This window comes from Python bivittatus, unplaced genomic scaffold (genome assembly GCF_059951505.1).
Source record: "Python bivittatus isolate LINGU-HERP-01145 unplaced genomic scaffold, Pbiv_v1 ctg000690_np1212, whole genome shotgun sequence".
Lineage (NCBI taxonomy): Eukaryota > Metazoa > Chordata > Lepidosauria > Squamata > Pythonidae > Python > Python bivittatus.
Window position 1 is genome coordinate 22,017,094 of NW_028277096.1, and position 19,363 is coordinate 22,036,456.

At 46.1% G+C, this 19,363-nt stretch overlaps 1 protein-coding gene across 3 annotated transcripts in view; it reads right to left on the minus strand.

Moving 5' to 3' along the window:
• Positions 1–278: 278 nt before the first annotated feature.
• Positions 279–19,363, minus strand: part of RPH3AL (rabphilin 3A like (without C2 domains)) — a 31,262-nt gene continuing 12,177 nt past the window's right edge. For all 3 annotated transcript variants that reach the window (XM_088152463.1, XM_088152464.1, XM_007430008.4), the window contains exons 6-10: positions 15,498–15,584; positions 8,919–9,093; positions 7,222–7,335; positions 5,997–6,173; positions 279–1,845 (exon numbers count right to left, since the gene is read on the minus strand). In XM_088152463.1, the coding sequence (XP_088008589.1) occupies positions 1,811–1,845; positions 5,997–6,173; positions 7,222–7,335; positions 8,919–9,093; positions 15,498–15,584 (588 nt within the window). In that variant the 3' untranslated portion in view covers positions 279–1,810. The remainder of the gene's footprint in view (positions 1,846–5,996; positions 6,174–7,221; positions 7,336–8,918; positions 9,094–15,497; positions 15,585–19,363) is intronic.

Consider the following 19,363-nt stretch of genomic DNA (forward strand, 5'->3'; position numbering starts at 1 on the left):
CGAATGCTTGAGGACAAATAAGAGATGGAAAAACAGTATCCAGGACACTGGGGCCCCCAAAAAGTCAAGATGGCACAACTTGCAGTTGAAGCCCTACCCCCTTTTTACACATGCAGAAAAGGGCCAAGACTTTAGTTAAATGGGGGCTACCATCTTGACTTTCTGGACCCGCCCTCCTGCAGGGATCCTTGGCAAGTAATAGGATGTAGACTATTTTTTTACCATCCGGGGGTACTCAGAAACCATGTATTAAAATAAGAATAATAACGATAGCAACCTCCATATCATAAAAATACTTTATATGCAAGCAACGAGAGATATCTGCAAGCAGCAGGGAGCCTAAGAAGTCTCCACTGCAACGACGACAAAAAAGGTTAATTCTCAGGAACCCATAATGATTAGAAGCTTCATGGAATAATCAGCAGCTCTTTTTACAAGGGGGTGTATTGCGAGGAAAGGAGATAAAAGGCAGACATCTGCTGCTCTTTGGGAGGACCATAACCCCACCGTCATCCTTCCTGGCTGCAGGAATTATGTCCCTGTGAAAAAGGGGATTGTTTTATACACATGCACACCCCACCAGATCCTTTCTGAAGACACCATGAGGGCTGACCTGCCCCAGGGCAAGAAGACATCCAATCGTTCTGACTCTGTGCATGGTGTGTTTGGGGAGGGAGGAGACGGGGGGACCCCAAATGGGTCCCAAGGCCCTTCTCTTCAGCTACTCTGCTCAAAATAAGGAGGAAATGCCAAGAAAGTGACCTAGCATCAAGCACGGCACCTGACCTCGTTTTCCCTGTTTGTCCACCTCCTTCTTTCTCCCAGAAAAATGCTTCCTTCCAGTTCAGAGGCGGGATAGGTTGGGTGACGCTCAGACCACACAGCAGGGTTCCTCAACCTTGGCCACTTCAAGCGGGGTGGACTTCAACTCCCAGAATTCCCCAGCCAGCCTCAACTCAACTCTGGGAGTTGAAGTCCACCACGCTTGAAGTGGCCACGGTTGAGAAACACTGCCATACAGGATCCCCTCAAAAAGGCTAACTTGTTTTCCTCTTGGAAGTTGATCCTTCACCTTCCCTGACCGACAGAACCTTATTTGTGGAAATAAATCCTAATTCACCTGATGAAACATTTCTGAAATCCAGATTGCCCCAACTTGCGCTCCCACCGGACATGCTGGCTGGGGAATTCTGGGAGTTGAAGTCCACGCATCTTAAAGTCCCCAAGGTTTAGAAACACTGCTCTACAGCCAACCCACCACTGAGAGAAGAACATCTGCCATTTCTTCACCCCTGCATCTACATATGTGCGGCTGTTGCTCCATCTTAAACCCTCACTCCTCTCAGGAAAAGGAGACACAAGACAATATCCACCTTTTGCCCAGGACCAAAATCAAGGGGGTTGTGTGTGTGTGTGTGTGTGTGTGCAGATGTGAAACAATATTATGCAAGGAACTGAATTCCAAGTCTCTCCCCTTTCCTGTTGCACCACGCTGCCATTTTCAAAGAAAAAAAAATTCAGCGAAGACACAGGAATCCCAGCACCTACAGTCCAAATCCAGGCCGTTTCAACACTCCACCATTGTTGGAAAATCCAATCACAATAATCTTTTGGGTTTCCTTTTTCCTCTCCTGGCGTGAAAAGAGAGCAATGAACCGGTCACAGTGCAGACAGAGGAGTGACCAAGTGGTACGATTGTCCCCATGCTGGTAAGGGTCTACGTTCTTCCCCCAAATCCCAGGTTGTAGGTCCACCTTGAGTTCCATGCAGAAAGCTGGTAAGAAGAAGGCAAGGAGGCCTTTGGGAGCAATCAGCACCAAGGGCTGGTTAAGAGTCGTCTTTTCCCTTTTCAAACGAGAAAAACATGAAACCAATCAGTGCACACGACTGTTGCGGGGGAACGACAACTGTGTTTTGCTACTGGACTGCTGCAAAGGGTTTTAGCTGGGACCACCCCTGCAGATCACCTGCAAACTCACGCCCTGCTCATCTCTCAGCTAGACTATTGCAAGGCGCTCTACCTGGGGCTACCTTTGAAGAGTATCCAGAAGCTACAGCTGGTTCAAAATGCGGCCGTGCGGACAATCTTGGGTGCCCCAAGGATGGCACGTGTAACACCGCTGCTGCGGGAATTGCATTGGGTGCCAGTTTGCTTCCGGGTCCAATCCAAAGTGTTGGTTATGACCTTTAAAGCCATACAGGGCCCAGGTCCAGGCTACCCGAGTGACCGTCTCATCCCCATCACATCGACCAGTCCCACCTGGTCAGGCAGGGAGGGCGTGTTACAGATCGCATCAGCGAGAGTGTGTCAACTGGGGGGGGTCCCAGGAGGAGAACCTTCCCTGCTGTTGCCCCCATCCTATGGAACACTCTCCCCCCAGAGGTGAGGCAGATCCCCACTCTCCCAGCCTTCTGGAAAGGACTTAAGACCTGGCTCTGCCAGTTTGCATGGGGCGAAAAGAGTTTTAATCAATCCTGGGGGTGGGGGGGGGGCTGCGGCTCTGATGACACTCCCCAAGCTGTTCGCCAATCCTGTCATTCTTGGAATTTATTTATTATTTATTTGAGACTGTTTTTATGTTGTATTTGAACTGATTTTATCTCTGCTGTAAACCGCCCAGTCGTTTTTTAACGAGATGGGCGGTGATAAATTTGACACATAAATAAATAAAAAATAAAACTGCTGCTGGTCCAAAACGCCATGACCCGCTCCTCAGCTGGCGGCTGCTGCCATGCAGACAGAGCCCCTTGGCTCCAAACCCCCAATGGGCTTCTGGGGAGCTTCCAAGGGCAATTCAAGGCGCTGATCGACAAAGCTTGGCGCCAGAGTATTGGCAAGATTGCCCGGTTTCGGCCTGCTTGGCTCAAACACCTCAGGAAAACCCGCTTGGGATTCCCTACTTTCACAAGATTAAGGGGTGAGCCTCTTTTTTTTCCAGGTGCATCTGTGTTTTGGGATAGTCTCTCCCCAGGAACTCCACTGGCACTGGAGCAGGAGCAGAGTCCTCCCTTGGGCACGAAAGCAGCTGGGTGACCTTGAGCCGGTCCCTCTCTTTCGGCCCTGGAAGGAGGACAGTGGCAAACCCCTGCCAGGAATCAAGAGTGGCTTGAAGGCACCCGCAGAAAATTATTTCAGTAAAAGCTAAGTTATTTCGGAGAGGTTGCTGGTGCAATCTGACTAACGGTGTGATATTGTTTGATTCCTTGTTTTTATTGCCTTTTTACTGATGCACGTGAACTGCTGAGAGTGTCTTTTGGTTGCACTGAGATACCAACGCAATGAACAACGAAATACCGGTTGCGCTGGGGCCAGGGACTGGAAAGGGGCAGGGCGTTTGGAAGGGGTGATGGCTCCCATCTTGACTTTTTTGGGGAGCCTCCAGGTGCCCCTCCAGATTTTTTAGCCATTTGAACGTGTGAGGCTAGATGGTGATTTTTTAATGTGGCCAAAGAAGGAAATGACTCAGTACACATAATTTGATGGCACTCTCTCTCTGATTAACTTCATTTCAGTAAGCTTTGCATTGATTTAAACAAGACTGAGTTTTGTCTGGTCCTCTCCTGTAGGGATCATCCTTTGTCTGGCAAGCAAAATCAGTGGGGCAGTGGGGGGAACCTCTCTCCTCCCTCCCTCCCTCCCTCCCTGTCTGTTCTTCCTTTCTTGTACTTCCTTCCTTCCCTTCTCTGTCCCTCTCTCCCTCCTTTCCTGCCTTCCTGACCTTCCTTCCTCTCTCTCTCCTCCCTCCTTCCCTTTCTTTCCTTTCTTTCCTTCCTTCCTTTTTCTTCCTCACTCCCTGTCCCCTCCATCCCTCCTCCCGTCTTTCCTTTCCTTTCCTTTCCTTTCCTTTCCTTTCCTTTCCTTTCCTTTCCTTTCCCTTCCTTTCCAACCCTAACCTTGTCTATCCTGTCCTGTTCCTCCCTCCCCCCTCCCTCCCTTTTTCCTTCCTCCCTCCCTCCCTCCCTCATTTTCCTCCCTCCCTCCCTCCCTCCCTCCCTCCCTCCCTCCCATCCATCCATCCATCCATCCATCCATCCATCCATCCATCCATCCGTTGAGGGTTTATTTCGGAGTATAAAAGTCACTCGACCCAACTTTTTTGGGAAGGCAAAGAGAAGAAGGGCTCAAAAGCCTTTTGCAACCCTTGTAATACTTCATTCCTGGGTGGCGGTTCTCTTCCTTTCCTGCCTCTTTACAGATGTCATTAAAAACTCACTAGCAAAGTGAAATGGGTGGTTTAACTTAGCTACAGCCAGAAAACAAGATCCATTAATGCTTTATTGAACTATTAAGTTGCTATGGAAAAGGAGAGGGGAAAGAAAGGGGGGGAGGCAGTGCAGAGTAAACAGCGCCTTGCTTCTAAAGTGAACTTTGCTCATTTCCTGCCCGCCAATTAGGTTGGGGGCCAGCCCCCCCCAGCCTTCCATCAGCAAAATTGCTAGTGAGGGTGGCCAAGGGTTACAGGAGCAGGCGGCTAACCCATCTGTAAGTCCCCAAGTGGGGGTAAGTTGCTCTAAATTTTTGCAGACATGGGGGGAATCTGGAGGCCTCTCCCACTCCCACATCAAAGCTCACCCTTCCTATTTCTGTTTTAAGTGGTACCACATGATTTGTTTAAAAGCCCTTGTCTGTTCCACCTCCTCCAATATCTAGATTGTAACGGCAATAGCATTAGATGAAGATTAGGTGCTACGTCTCCTTCACGTTGCTGAAATAAAGCTCTCCGAGTTTTTCACAGGATGGGAAAATTTATTTCTGCAGCCCAGCTTCCAAAGCTGGGAACTGGGCTGTGCTGATTGGTCTAAATCAGTGTTTCTCACCCTTGGGAACTTTAAGATGTGTGGACTTTGATCCCCATGGCTGGCTGGGGAATTCTGGGAGTCAAAGTCCACACATCTTAAAGTTCCCAAGGGTGAGAAACACTGGTCTAAATCCAATCTCTTTTAGTACTCATTTAGCAAAGTATGTTTCACTCATGCAGAGTAATGTTCAGATTGCTAATGAAATATTTGGATGTAGATTCAATGGTCAATTAGGAGCAGAAGGAGCTTGCCTGTATTTCTGAAAATGTATCTGAAAACTCTTCCTTTCTTTCCTTTTTCGGGCACAAATGGCCACCAGGCTCAAAGGAGCGTGAAGTCTGGGTAGAGGGTGCAGCTTCCTCACCACTCTTCTTGAACTGACTGTGCGATGAGGTGCTGTTGCCTAGTTACACCATCATTCCAGGAAAAGTTGCAAAGAGGAATTAGCATCTGCAGAAAATTGCAGACCAGTGTCACGCTGATGTTGCAATGGCATGTGGGAAGGACCTTGGGAGACAGGGCGAAGAGATGCAGCCAAGGGAATGGTCAGATAAAAGGCACAATGGTGGGGCAAGAGGCTCCAGAAGGGACCCTCCCTAGTTTTTGGGCTGTAAAGGGGAGGGGGGGAGAGATGTACTTTCAGACTTACAAGATTGATATCAGCTTTGTGAGGTAGACCAGACAGGAAACACAGCCAGATGAGCTAATTTTACTTTACTGTAAGGTTACATTAACAGAATCTTGCCACTCGGAAAGTACATCTCTCCCCCACTCCCCTTTACTAAAAAACTAGGGAGGGTCTCTTCTGAGCCTCTTGCCCCACCCATTATGCAGCTGTGGGCTATGCCCTCTCTTATCTGACTGTTCCCTTGGCTGTGTTCCTTCGCCCTGTCTCCCAAGGTCATCCCCACATACCATCACAGATGTCTTCTGCCTGTCTAAGTGGTCTGTGTGTGTGCAAAATTTCACAAGCAAAACCTCCCATACGCTCACACCCCAGCTAGACAGCGAGATCATTTCCAAGAAAGGATAAACAGTGGCTGGATTTGATTCCCGCTAGTCTTCATCCCACCGTGGATTTGCTAGGAGCCAAAAATAACCAAATCTCCTCCCAACCCAATCCGGGCCATTCCCTCCACCCCCAATTCCTAGCCAGGAAAAAAGATAATTTCCTTTGCAAACTCCATCCCACTCACCAGCAGTACTCCGGACAGCATCACTATCACCATCTTCACGATCACTCGGGTAGCTTTCTGGGGCACCATATCCCCCGGTTCGCTCACTACCCGAACTGCTCTGGCTTTCCGAAATGGTGCTACCCAAAGTCTGACTGGTGGTCCCGCTCAGGGATCGAGCAGCCTCACCACTGGAAACTGGAGGAAGCAGGAAAAAAGAACGCTGAAAGGTCAGCCTGGGCATGAAAATCAGCCTTGATCGCTCATACCCTTAACACAGTGTTTCTCAACCTCAGCAACTGGAAGATGTGTGGACTTCAACTCCCAGAATTACCCAGCCAGCATGGCTGGCTGGGGAATTCTGGGAGTTGAAGTCCACACATCTTTCAGTTGCTGAGGCTGAGAAACACTGCCTTAACAGGAGGCTGGTAGGGCAAAAGCCAAATTAATAAACCAACCCCCCCCCCAATGCAAAAAGACATCTTTTGGAACCACAGTGAGTAGTATTTGGAGCAACAATTCTGCTATCCGGTGACATGGTGGCATCACAGGGAGGGATAGGCTGAATTTGGGGGACCCATTCTTATATTCTGGGGAGGTTAAAGGTTGGCATAAGAGCTCTTTGAGAGGCCAATCCCTCCCAAACCATGAAGTGGTCTAAAACCACCATTGGAAGGTCAATGTGGGACCCATTTCGGGTGCTGCTATACTACTGCTAAGCCAGATCTTGCCTATCTTGTATCTGTGAATCTGGTTTTTCCCACCTAGGTGCAGAATTGTACCTCTGCTAGGAAGCCTTGAGCACCACAAACTCTCCTGAAACTGTTCTGCCATTTTGTCCATTAGCTAAATTCTGGCATCTGAAAAAAAAAATTCCTCCCCCCCCCCCAAACCTTGTTTTTATAACATTTCTTCTCACATTCCCTTGTATGTCCACAAGTCACGTGTTTGGGTTAATGTTCCCTCTCTCTGTCTTACATGCACACACATTCTGGATATATTTACCAACACACCTAACCGGGTTAAGTCAGGCCTGCATTTGTGCTACATGTAGAGTATAGTTACTGTTAACCTTGGCTAGAATATTTGTGATATACCTTGATATGCCTACCTATCCGTTTGATTAATTACTGTTCACTGTCTTGTGGAAACCCAGCCAACAGGTTAATTCCATAACCAGGATAAATGTGAGTGTGAGAACACAACTGCATGTATTTGCTCGTTCTCCAGCAGCTGGTTTGCTCACCCGACTCTGCTGGGTGTTTCCTGATCTTGAAACTCTTGGATCCCACAGCCGAAGACCGATCATCAAAGCCTGAGGAGCTGATCTCAGAGTCGCTATCACTATCGCTAGAGACAACTGTGGAAATATGAATGAAATGGTGGGAGGTGAATGCCATCATCCGTTTGAGAGAAAGCCAAACAGAGCTGCTGGAGGAACCACATTAAATACTTTTCAAAGTTCCCCCGCAACTTCCAAGAAGCGCCATTTGATGGCAGACAGTGAGAGAAAGAAATAAGATTGCCAATATTTATGTCCACATAAAACGCCCAAATGTTGAGGATTGAGGCTGATTACACAAGAGACTTTTTGGGGTGGAGGCAACTTCCCCCTTGAGAAAGGCTTACATGGCACAGACATGTTTTTTTCAGCCCAACACAAAAATCCTCTTGTTGGGTTCACCCAACACCCTAAACCCAAATTAACAAACCACAACTGCTATGCAGTGCCCCCAACAAACAGGCCTGTGATGGTTAGATGTGATGCTTTGTTCCACACCACAAGCTAAGATAAGAGCAGTGGTCTTACGACACACCTTGGTGGCCCAGTCCAGGTTTGATCCAGTCTAGTCCCATGCATTCTGCAAAGTCAGTCTTTTACTCTTTCTTGCAACCATAAGCCATTCAGAGAACCGCCTTGAAACATGAAAGCAGGCTATTAAACGTTGTTATAAAAATGTTTGAAAGCATCACCTGCAGTGAGAGATTGTCCAGAGCAGTGTTTCTCAACCTTGACAACTTTAAGATGAATTGAGGAGGAGGAGGAGGAAGGAAGAGGAGGAGGAGGAGAAAGAAGGAAGGAGGAGGAAGAAGAAGGAGGAGGCGGCGATGGCAGCAAGGGCAAACCGCTTCCAAAAATGTTACCCAAAAAACTGCAGAGACTTTTCTTTGTAGCTGTCAGAGGTTGTGACCGACTCAAAGGCACGTATGCTGGCTGTTAATCAATTCTGATGCTTTTAAAAAAGGAAACAACCCAAAATCTAAGAGAGTGCATTATGCCAAGCACTAAACCTCATTAAATGGCTTTTCTCTCCCACCCCACACCCCCTGGTGTTCTGCTGTTTCTGCAAACTCAATTGAAGGGAGACAGAAAAGGTACAAGCCTCAATTTAGCTGACAAAAAACTAAGGGTGGCTATTTGAACTGGTAAATTGCTCCCGCTTTACAGTGGGAAAAAGGTCTGCTACCATTTCTGCTATTTAAACAGCATGTGGGGAGGAAATCTTCTGTAGCTGCCAGCTGTTTGATGGGGGAGATTAGATTATGGGGAGGTAAGAGAGAGAAATAAGGCACTTGACAAACTAACCATCTCTCTATAGTCTAATTCTGAGTTAAATTTAGAGCCCAAGCTGGTCCAAGAATTTATTTGGAAAGAGACCTCTGGCCGTGAATGTATAAAACGGGGAATTACTTCTTAGTGTCTGTTTAAGCATCTAATGCAGCATGCTGGCTGGGGAATTCTGGGAGTGGAAGTCCACCCATCTCAAAGCGTGCTGGCTGGGAAATTCTGGGAGTGGAAGTCCACCCATCTCAAAGCATGCTGGCTGGGGAATTCTGGGAGTGGAATCCCATCCATCTTAAAGTTGCCGAGGCGAGTTTCTCTTTCTCATCCCTAAAATCCCCACTGCTGCCTCCCTTCCCATGGGGAGGGGAGAGGGTTACCTTTTCCCCTGGCCCAGGTGTAGGTCTGATCCACCCCGCTGCTCCGGAGCTCCAGCGGTGGTGGTTCTGCTCGATGAGGCCGGCGGTGCATTTCTTTGGCTTTGCTGTTACCTTTCGATGGCAGGATGCATTTTGGCAGGCCTTTGTAGAACCAGGCCCCCGACCGCTTCCAAACCTGAGGAAGATATTTAAAAAAAAAAAAAAAAGGATTTAAATGTTCTGACTGCTCATTTTCCTACCTGCGGCATCATTTTTTTAAATAAATAAAATATCAGGCCCATCAGCGCAGTTGCACGCACCAACTGGGAAGAGGTCTCTCCCGCACGGACAGGGGTCAGCAAACCTTTCCAGGGCTGGGCACCCCCACCTCCCCAAATCCCACCAAATGTGGGCGATTTGTTAAAGATGAAATTGCTTATTGCTTATTTATGTTTGAGGGTTTGCCCCAGGAATGTTGCTCGTCCCTTAAACCCCCCCATATGTCCTGTTTCTTCTGTTTAAAAAAAATTACTTTATCTTCATGCACAATTTGTCCAGATTTAAATGTATCAACAAAAACTCCCATTAGACTCCTTTAATTCAGTGTTTCTCAACCTCAGCGACTTTAAGATGGGTGGACTTCAACTCCCAGAATTCCCCAGCCGGCAAACCTCATTGGATGCTAGCCCCCCCACCCCCCATGACACATAAGCAGGGTAGCTTTGTAAAGCAAAACCTTTTAATCATTAGCCATTAATGATTAATCAATCTATGCATGTGGCCTCTAAGGGCCAACAACTACCTGATGGCACCTAATCAATCAATCAATCAATCAATCAATCAATCATTAACTTTAAGTCCCCTTTGACTATTAGCACAGAGACTTACAAAGGATAGCATTGTGATTAGGGAGAAAGTCTGGGGTAAGCGTACTGTATACATTTAAGAATGGAGCCTCCATATTCAGAGGCAGCATGCTTCCAAAGCACAACAGCTTAAGGGACAAGAAATAGAGACGGGGCTGCATTAACGCCCTGCCTGCAGGAATGACCCGTCTCTGCAGGAAAGGAGATCCTGGGTCTTGGAACAACCTCCTCTGGTCGCCATTCGCATTCAGGCCAAACCCACGTCCAACTGGAGCCCAAACAAGGTTACGGGGAGAAGACGGGGACCACCGTCGTGGACGGCAGAGGTCCTCAACATTGCAAAGGGGAAAAGCCGATCCTGTTAACAAGGCCAAAACAGAGCAAACCATTATAGAAAGAAGAGAGTTATGATGCAACTTTAGAGAGAGGTTAAAATATAATTGTACTTATAGCTGCTGGGAAGAATATCGGAAGCCACTTTTTTATACCTTTATCTCTTTCTTTATATCCCCCCCTTTTTTTTCTACTTTCTTTCTACCTTTTTTATTGCACTTTTAGCTTCTTCTGTAACTTCTCTCTTTCTTCTTCGTTTGCTCTATTTTAGTTCTTATTATTGCTGATCGTTCTTATTATTGCTGATAAAACTTTTAATAAAATATATATGGAAGAGGTGTGGACCTCAACTCCCAGAATTCTGGGAGTTGAGGTCCACACCTCTTAAAGTTGCCAAGTTTGAAAAGAAAAAAAGAAATGAAGGAACAGAGCAAAATGTGCCAGTAACCCCAAAGGGCCACAGGATTTCACCTGGAAAAGAAAACAGTATCTGCTTGATCAATAATGCCCATTCTATCCAGAGGGTATTTTCTGTTTTTAGTTGTCTGCCATCCATTCCCATTTCACTCGACATGGGGCTGCCCTTGGAGACCACTGGGAAACTTCAGCTGGTCCCAAACGAAGCAGCCCACGTGCTTTGGGGTCAGTTGTTAGCCTTCCCAGGTAGACTAGCAGGAAATAAGATGAACTAATTTTACTTTACTGTAAAGCTACATGAACAGAATCTTGCAAGTCTGAAAGCACAAATCTCCCGCCGTCTCCTTTACAGCCTGAGAAACTAGGGAGGGTCCCTCCTGAGCCTCTTTCTCCACCCATTATGCAGCTGTGGGCTATGCTCCCTCTTATCTGACTGTTCCCTAGGCAGCATCTCTTCACCCCATCTCTCAAGATCCACACTTCTTACAGTTCCCAAGGTTGAGAAACACTGCTCTACATTCACAGCCTTTGGGAGAAATTGGCTCTCCCCAAACACATTTGGGGATGGACTGGGGAGCCACCAGCATCACTGCTGGTCTTATCCCTCCTCCTTTCCTTTCCTTTCCTTTCCTTTCCTTTCCTTTCCTTTCCTTTCCTTTCCTTTCCTTTCCTTTCCTTTCTCCTGTCTTGTCCTGTCCTCCCTCCCACCTACCTGATCTATCTATCTATCTATCTATCTATCTATCTATCTATCTATCTATCTATCTATCTATCTCGCTATCATCATCTACCAAATTCATACAGCCAGCCGTTTCATGACTCTGGGTGGGATATTGCATTGCATTACTTTTGAATAATTATTATTGTGCTTTATTAGTTATCTGTATAGTGCTTGGAGTTTGTTGGCAGATAAATCTCAAAAATGCCAGCTGGCTGTTTTCTTCTCCAAGAAGCCCCATTCCACAGCTTTTCCTCTCATTTTTCTTCTCCACAATTAAGAACAAGCTTCAGCATCCGAGGGGTGGATGTTATCTGCCCCAGGGGAAGCTGCTTCTACTTTTTAACTAGGATTCAGGGTCATCTGCAGGGAGGGGGTCAAAAAAGGCAAGATGGCAGCCACAGCCGTGCAATCAGAACTCTGTGCCTCTTTGACATGCATCACAATCAGCCACTTGCCTTTTTTGACCTTTTTGCTGCAAACACTCCTAGACAAGGTAAATATTGACTTTGACACCCGTTAGAGTTCTTTATTGTTTCTATGATTTTGCAGTTAGCTGCCCAGAGTCTATGACTGAAACAGGGTAAAATGATGCAAAATAAACCCCTTTGCACCCATAATCCCTGCAGTGTGTTGCTTTTGTACTAATAATCAATATTGTCCCTTTTTAAACACCATCCGTACCCTGTCTGCAGTCCCTTTGGGGGCAGAGAAATGAAGAAGCAAACTGATTCCAAGCAAAGAGGTGGGCTGCTTGGCTGTGTGTCTGCAAACCTCAGTTCTGGTGGTGGTGATTATTATTTTAAATGGATTATAGCTGCCCAGGTTCCATGGTAGTGGGTGCCTATAATAATTTTAAATTAATACTAATGACAACAACAGCCGCAGTTCCAAATGGTTGCCCTGAATTTGAGAGGCTGCTGCAGAAACACGGAAAGAGACCCCCGACAGTCACCCGCAGCTCGTGCGCGCTTGTGCAAGGGCACGAGCAGTTGTGCATTCCACAACCTCAAGGATTATGTTGAAAAGGAGCAGGCCGACGCATTTTTCAGCGGCAAGCAAGGATATGCCGTACAAACACGCCCCGTATAAATGCATCCTCAGAAGCCGCTGGGAAATTCAGCCTAAGACGCCCTTAAAGCGAGAGAAAAATCATTTCTGTTAAGAAGAGGGCCAAACCTTGTGACTGACCCGGAGGCCCAGCAGCCAGCCCCAAACGGACAGCGGCAACTCTTGCGAGCGCGCGGCTTGCCTTCCAATTTAGATTTTAATATAGAGATTGGGGATGAAGGGAACTTATTAAAACATATTTAATATATACAGCTTCACACAAAAGGAAAAGACGCAACCCTGGGGAAGAGCAATTGTGGTGGAAATTAAGCTGGATCCACAAACTCAATTTTGTTTCTGCCTGCCGGCAAAAGCTAATCAGGAACTCAATGAGACACTCCGAGTGAAGGAGGCAAGGGCACACTTTAACCACACACACACACACACACACACACACACACAGAGGATGGCTTAGACTTATTGAAAGAGCGCCAGCTGAGAATACGACATTCCCCCTGCTAGAAACTGTTTCTCTGTCCTGGAAAAAATGTGAGCTGTTATTGCTGGACAGATTAGAACAGGCTGAGTTCCTCCCTCAAGACATTTATCCTTTAAAATTGGACAAATTGCCCACCCGCTCAGTTCAGCTTGCTTTCGCTGTTCCAAACGCTGGGCAAACCGCAGAATAAATGAGAGGATGGGGAGGAGAATTAAACACACATCCCTTTTTCATTTCCTTAGGTAATGAGAAGGTGCCAAAATGAAACTCCGTGGACTGATCACTCTTTCATGCATTCCAGAGGAGGAAACCGATGATGATGATGATGATGATGATGATGATGATGATGATGATGATAATAATGACAATGATGCCCGCCCTGCACAAATGAAGAACCGAGAGAACCCACAAGCTTTCTTCAAACCCTGATTGGGAAAATAACCCACTTTGCCTTGGGCTGGTTTGGGGGTTCTCCCCTCATTTGAGTCAGGTCCCATATCCAAATCTTGTTTCAGACATCTCTATCCCAGTCTCCAGTTATCCCTGGAAATCAGCAAAAGCTTAGACTTTTCCCCCCTTCTTATTTCACAGCATTAAATGAAATATCCAGTGATCTGTTAAAACAGGGACGATGCTTATTTGGAGAGATCTTCAGCCTGCATTTAGTGCTTAAAATGGAGCATCTCCTTCAAGTTGGGTTTGGCGCCTGGTGACTTTAGCGATGTCAGTACAGTACAGTACAGTCTAGGCTACAGTCCTGGGATTTTCTGGTTGGGTCCCATTCGGGTGTTAGGGATTTTTAAATTTGATGATGATGATGATGATGATGATGATGATGATGGAGAAGAGGAAGGAGGGGGAGAAATGGTAATCAAATAATTTCTGGAGGTTTTTTGTTCTTGGCCCAAATTCATATGAATTGGATTTAAGCTGGTGATGGTTGTTTTCTGCTGGAGGAGAACCTACAGACAGAAAGCTTCCCCCAAAAAAGATGTGCCTCTGAACGTGGCCACCACGTCTCCTCTTCCTCTTTTGGCCAGGTAGAATTTCCCCCCAATCCTCCAGCCTGTCCTCAAAAGACACGTCCTCAAGACGCTGCATCACCTTTACTGCTGACCTCTGAACCTGTCCTGACCAGTCAGTATCCTAATGTGGTGCCCAGAACCACACCAAGACTTTCTGGTGGTCTCACGCCCCAGTACTCATCAGGCCTCACCCTTCTTAGCTTCAAGCCCACACCAACTCAGTCAGGGTCATTTGGTTCTCGTGCTTCTTTTTCACTTTATTATTTTATCTTAAACTTTTTACGGACTATCATAGGCCCTAAAATCTTTAGGATAATAAGCACGCTATAAATATTTTGATAAATAAAGTTGGTACATTCCAATCCACTTTCCTGCATGGTTTTCTTGAGGAGAAACGAGCAAACACAAAACTAATTATCTGCCCTCTGGTCGGCGTTGACTCTTAGTAATCACCCAGATAGACTTCTCCAGGATGATCTGTACCCCGTTTGGCCCTTCAGTAGGAAATACCTTCTAAGGTATCTTGGATGTTGACATCTGTACAGTGTCTCAATATACTCCTTTGATCTTTGTTTGATCTCCTTTGAATCAGTCACTCTCTGTCCTTTGACATCCTTTGGCATCCCAATTCGAAGCTGGAACCTCCGAGTTCAGAGATCTTTTGAAAGACTTTCCTTGTTTTTCCATGTCTGTTTCTATCTTCAGTGCCTTTACAAATGTTGTAATACCACTTCTGCTCTCTATTAACATTTCTCTGAAATTCTTTCTTAAGTTCCTGAGATTTTTGTTTTTCTTGGCTTTGGATTCTCTTCTCTGCAATTTCCATGGTTTGTTCTCACATCCAGTTTGCTTTCTTCTGTTTTTTTCCATTTTTGGCAGTCTCTTTTGACATTCATCCTTAATGACTTATTTAAGTTCATTCCATAATTCCCTTGGTTCTCTATCAATGAAGTTCAGAACTTCAAAGCGATTCCTGATGCTCTCCTTGAAAATAGTGGGTATATGTTCAAAATTATATTGTGGCAACAGGTTGGCTTTGTTCTTCTGCTTTAGTTTAACTGGGAATGTGCACATCAGCAGTTAGTTATCTGTTCCACAGTCAGCCCCTGGGCACATCTTTGCGGTTACAAATGAGCTCTTCCACCTCTTTCTACCTATAATATAGTTAGTTTGATTTCTGTGTACTCCATCTAGTGGTGATCTAGTAGACATCACTTTGGTTGTTTGAAGACAGCAGTGAAGAAATCATTGGAGTGGCAGAAATGGTTAAGCTGTGCTCCTGCTTCATTTCAGTTTCTGAAGACATATAATCCAACTGCATTTTCCTCCTTAAAATTTCCAGCTTTGGCTTTGCAATCTCTAACTACAAGCAACCCATCTTGCTTGCATGACCTGTCAACCTCAGACTGAACACGACCATAAAACTCGTCAACTTCTTCTTCTGCATCAGTGGTTGGAGCATAAACTTGGATAACCGTCATATTAACAGGTTGCCCGTGAATTCTAATTGGTATTATTGATACTATTCGGTCATTGACTATTATCTCCCAAAACTTCCTGGGAGGAAAATCAACCAGGAAGGAGTGTAAAAAAACCCCTGCCTATAAATAATCCCCACTGACCAACAGCAAATGCAGATATCAACACAACACCAACCATTAGTACTAGAATTGTGGTCCCATCCCAACTCACCTCTCTCTGTTCACTGCAGATCTTACAGAACCAAACTGGCCGTTTGTGGGGACCCGGTGTTTCTATGCCGCACTTTGTGCAAACTTTCTGGGGAGACAGAGAGAAAATAAATCATTCAAAATGCTGGTGGAGTGGGCGGGAGGAAGCATCAATCTCTAACTTGTGGAATGCGCCTTGTGTTCTGAAAAACAAAGAAGGGCAAAGCTAGAAAAAGCGACTGCAAGAACAGATTTCCCCCCAATTTTCCAATTCTCTCATCACCCAGGGTTTAAAAGGATCTGCGGAGCCCTCCAATCGAACACAAAATGTAGAGTTTAGATTCCCAACACGGTGCCCATCTATGTCCCTGTGGGCTCCTCTATGTCTACCTCCAGGCTGCAATGCCACCAATTTTCTTTGACTTATTTTATTAAACACAAATAAATGAGAAATAACACGCATCAACTTTTTATTTTTGTAAACACAGGCCCCAAAGATGACAAAGACCATCTGGGGAGGGTGGAGAACTTGTTCACCTAGTAAATCAGTGGGTTTATGGCTAACCTTGCCCTCCGCAGCAGCCATAAGGGTGCCCATTGAGAGTGAGGGTGCCCACAACTGCACACTCAAAACTCCAAAGGTGCCCACCAGCCCTCAAATGTTGGGGGTTCGAGAAACACAGACTCAGAAAGGGCCATGTCCATCCTTCCTTCTAAACACCGGATATGGATCTTCCTTCTAAACATTGGAACTTCAACCCCAAAACATTTTCCCATAATGCATCTGAGGTCCCCTCACTCCAGGGCATTGTGGGAGGTTTAAATAGCGGGATGGGCTATTTAAACCTGGACTTGGCTGAGCATTGCAGGATTGCCCATAACCTGGGTCCTGATCATGCCCAGCAGGAATCACAAAGTTGATGGCACCCTTTAGGGTCTCCCCGCCACCCCTCTGATTTCGGTACCAGTCAGCAGAAGAAGAACCAGCCTGTGTTTTTCCAACTATATGGAAAACCCGAGTGAGCCTGCCGGGCAAAAAAGTTCAGAAGATTTCAAAAGGTCTGCAAGGCCAAAAAGGAGGAATGAAATGAAATAAAATAAAATGGAGCACTCGATAAAAGAGAATCAAAAATCAATCCTCAACAAGACAGAATAGCAGTCTTCCCGCACGGTGGCTGTCAATTTGACGCCGCTGGCTGAAACCGCAGCAAGCGCGGATGGTGCCGATACGATGCTGACCAACCCTGGGAGGTTGAAAAGAGCCGGCTCAGAGGGGTCCCGGCCGCAAAGCTTGCCCACCGCCCCAAAGAACAGGGGTGCAGCAGCGGCAGGACCACCTTCTCCAGAATACTTGCTCCCCTGTCCGTGTTCGTTTCTTGAGCATTCACCCAAGCCGGTCCATCAAAGACCAGCATAGGATAAAACAGGTAACAAACTGTTTAAAAGTAGAACAGAAAGACCAAACATAAAATACAAGTTTAAAAAGATCATTATCATTATTGTTACCACTGTAAGCTACGTCTCCAGGATCAAAACAAACCCAGAACGTTCTTTGTCTAAAACTAAGGCATCAAGCTAAAAATCTAAGATAGAAGTAGGTTAAAATAAAATAGAATAAAGTGACATCTATCGATACATACAGTACTGTGCAAAAGTTTTAGACAGGTGTGAAAAAATGCTGTAAAGTAAGAATGCTTTCAAAAATATATATTGTAACTGTTTATGTTTATCAATTTACAAAGTGCAAAGCGAGCGAACAGAAGAGAAATCCAAATCAAATCAATATTTGGTGTGACCACCCTTTGCCTTCAAAACAGCATCAGTTCTTCTGGGTACACTTGCACACAGTTTTTGAAGGAACTCGGCAGGTAGGTTGTTCCAAACACCTTGGAGAACTAACCACAGATCTCCTGTGGATGTAGGCTGCCTCAGATCCTTCTGTCTCTTCATGTAATCCCAGACAGACTCATTGATGGTGAGATCAGGGCTCTGTGGGGACCAAACCATCACTTCCAGGACTCCTTGTTCTTCTTTATGCTGAAGATAGTTCTTAATGACATTGGCTGTATGTTTGGGGTCGTTGTCCTGCTGCAAAATAAACTTGGGGCCAATCACACGCCTGCCTGATGGTATGGCATGATGGATAAGGATCCTGTATTTCTGAGCATTGAGGACATCATTGATCCTGACCAAATCTCCAAGTCCATTTGCAGAAATGCAGCCCCAAATTTGCAAGGAACTTCCACCGTGCTTCACTGTTGCCTCCAGACACTCATTATTGAACCGCTCTCCAGCCCTTCGGTGAACTCCTGCTACAGCCAAATTTTTCAAATTTTGACTCATCAGTCCAGAGCACTTGCTGCCATTTTTCTGCACCCCAGTTCCTATGTTTTTGTGCATAGTTGAGTCGCTTAGCCTTGTTTCCACGTCGGAGGTATGGCTTTTTGACCGCAATTCTTCCATGAAGACCACTTCTGGCCAGACTTCTCTGGACAGTAGACGGGTGTACCTGGGTCCCACTGGTTTCCACCAGTTCTGTGCTGATGGCACTGCTGGACATCTTCCGATGTCGAAGGGAAGTAAGCATGATGTGTCCTCCATCTGCTGCATTAAGTTTCCTTGGCCAACCACTGCGTCTGCAGTCCTCAATGTTGCCCGTTTCTTTGTGCTTCTTCAAAAGAGCTTGAACAGCACATCTTGAAACCCCAATCTCAATGCTGGCTGTGGAATTCTGGGAGTTGAAGTCCATCCATATTACAGTTGCCAAGGTTGAGCAACACTGTTTTAGAACATACAGTAAAAAGGAATCTGGACTGGCACAAATGGCGGGGTTCATTTTTAAGCTATTTCAGCCACACCAAAAATAGATGTTCTGTTCTGCCCACATTTCTGGCAAAATCAATCGAAGCCTCAGAAATACTTGGAGCATCTTTATTCCTTTAGTCTGAAGGTTGCCCTAAGGGGTATTTTGGGGAGAGAAGGGAGGCGAAGGAGAGAATTAGCAGTAAGCTGGGTGGGTGTACAAAGGGCCACCGATTTGCGGGCAGGGTGGCATTTCAGAAAAATCGTTTAAAGGGACCCATTTCGATCTGGGGTAGACTGCATCACTTGCGCATGGCTTTAAACCAGGAGGGCAAAATTCCTGTTGGCTCCAGACCAAGCCAGTATTTGTATAGCTTGCTAAAATCCATATTCCAAAAGCGACGGGCTTAAGCAACTATAAACTATTTTAAGCATCCATATCAGTGTTCTTCAAAGTTGGCAACTTTAAGCTGTGGGGACTTCAACTCCCAAGGAATCTACTGCAACAGCTACGCACCCAGTCATCCAGGCCAGCGTTCCTCAACCTTGAGGACTTCAACTCCCAGAATTCCCCAGCCAGCATGGGGAATGCCGCTTGTAACGCCCAGACATTCTGGGGGGGACTCAGGCAGCCCACACCGCAGTCTAGTTTAAGCCAGGACGTTTAACTATGCTTTGCTTAGTATGTCACAGTGGCCTGCTCACGCAGAGCCTGAGAAACTAATCCCATGATGGTGTGCTTACACTTAGCTTAAAATAGCAGTCAATATTTCTGCCGTTTACAAAACTGGGATCTTCGGAAACGATCTACCAAAATTATAGGGAATGCTGCTGGAGTATACTGAAAGCTGAGTCCCTGTCCCAAAGTAATTTTTTCCCCTTATTCTGAACCCAAAATTCCAGTTTTCCTGCCTTTGCACACAGGCAGTCTTTGATTTATGACCATTCATTTAGTGATCATTCAAAGTTACAACAGCGCTGGGAAAAAAAAGTGACTTAAAAGTCCCCGCATTTATGACTGTTGCAGTGTCCCTGCAGACCCGTGAGAAAACTGTGGGCGCTTGGCAACCAGCAAGCATTGATGAC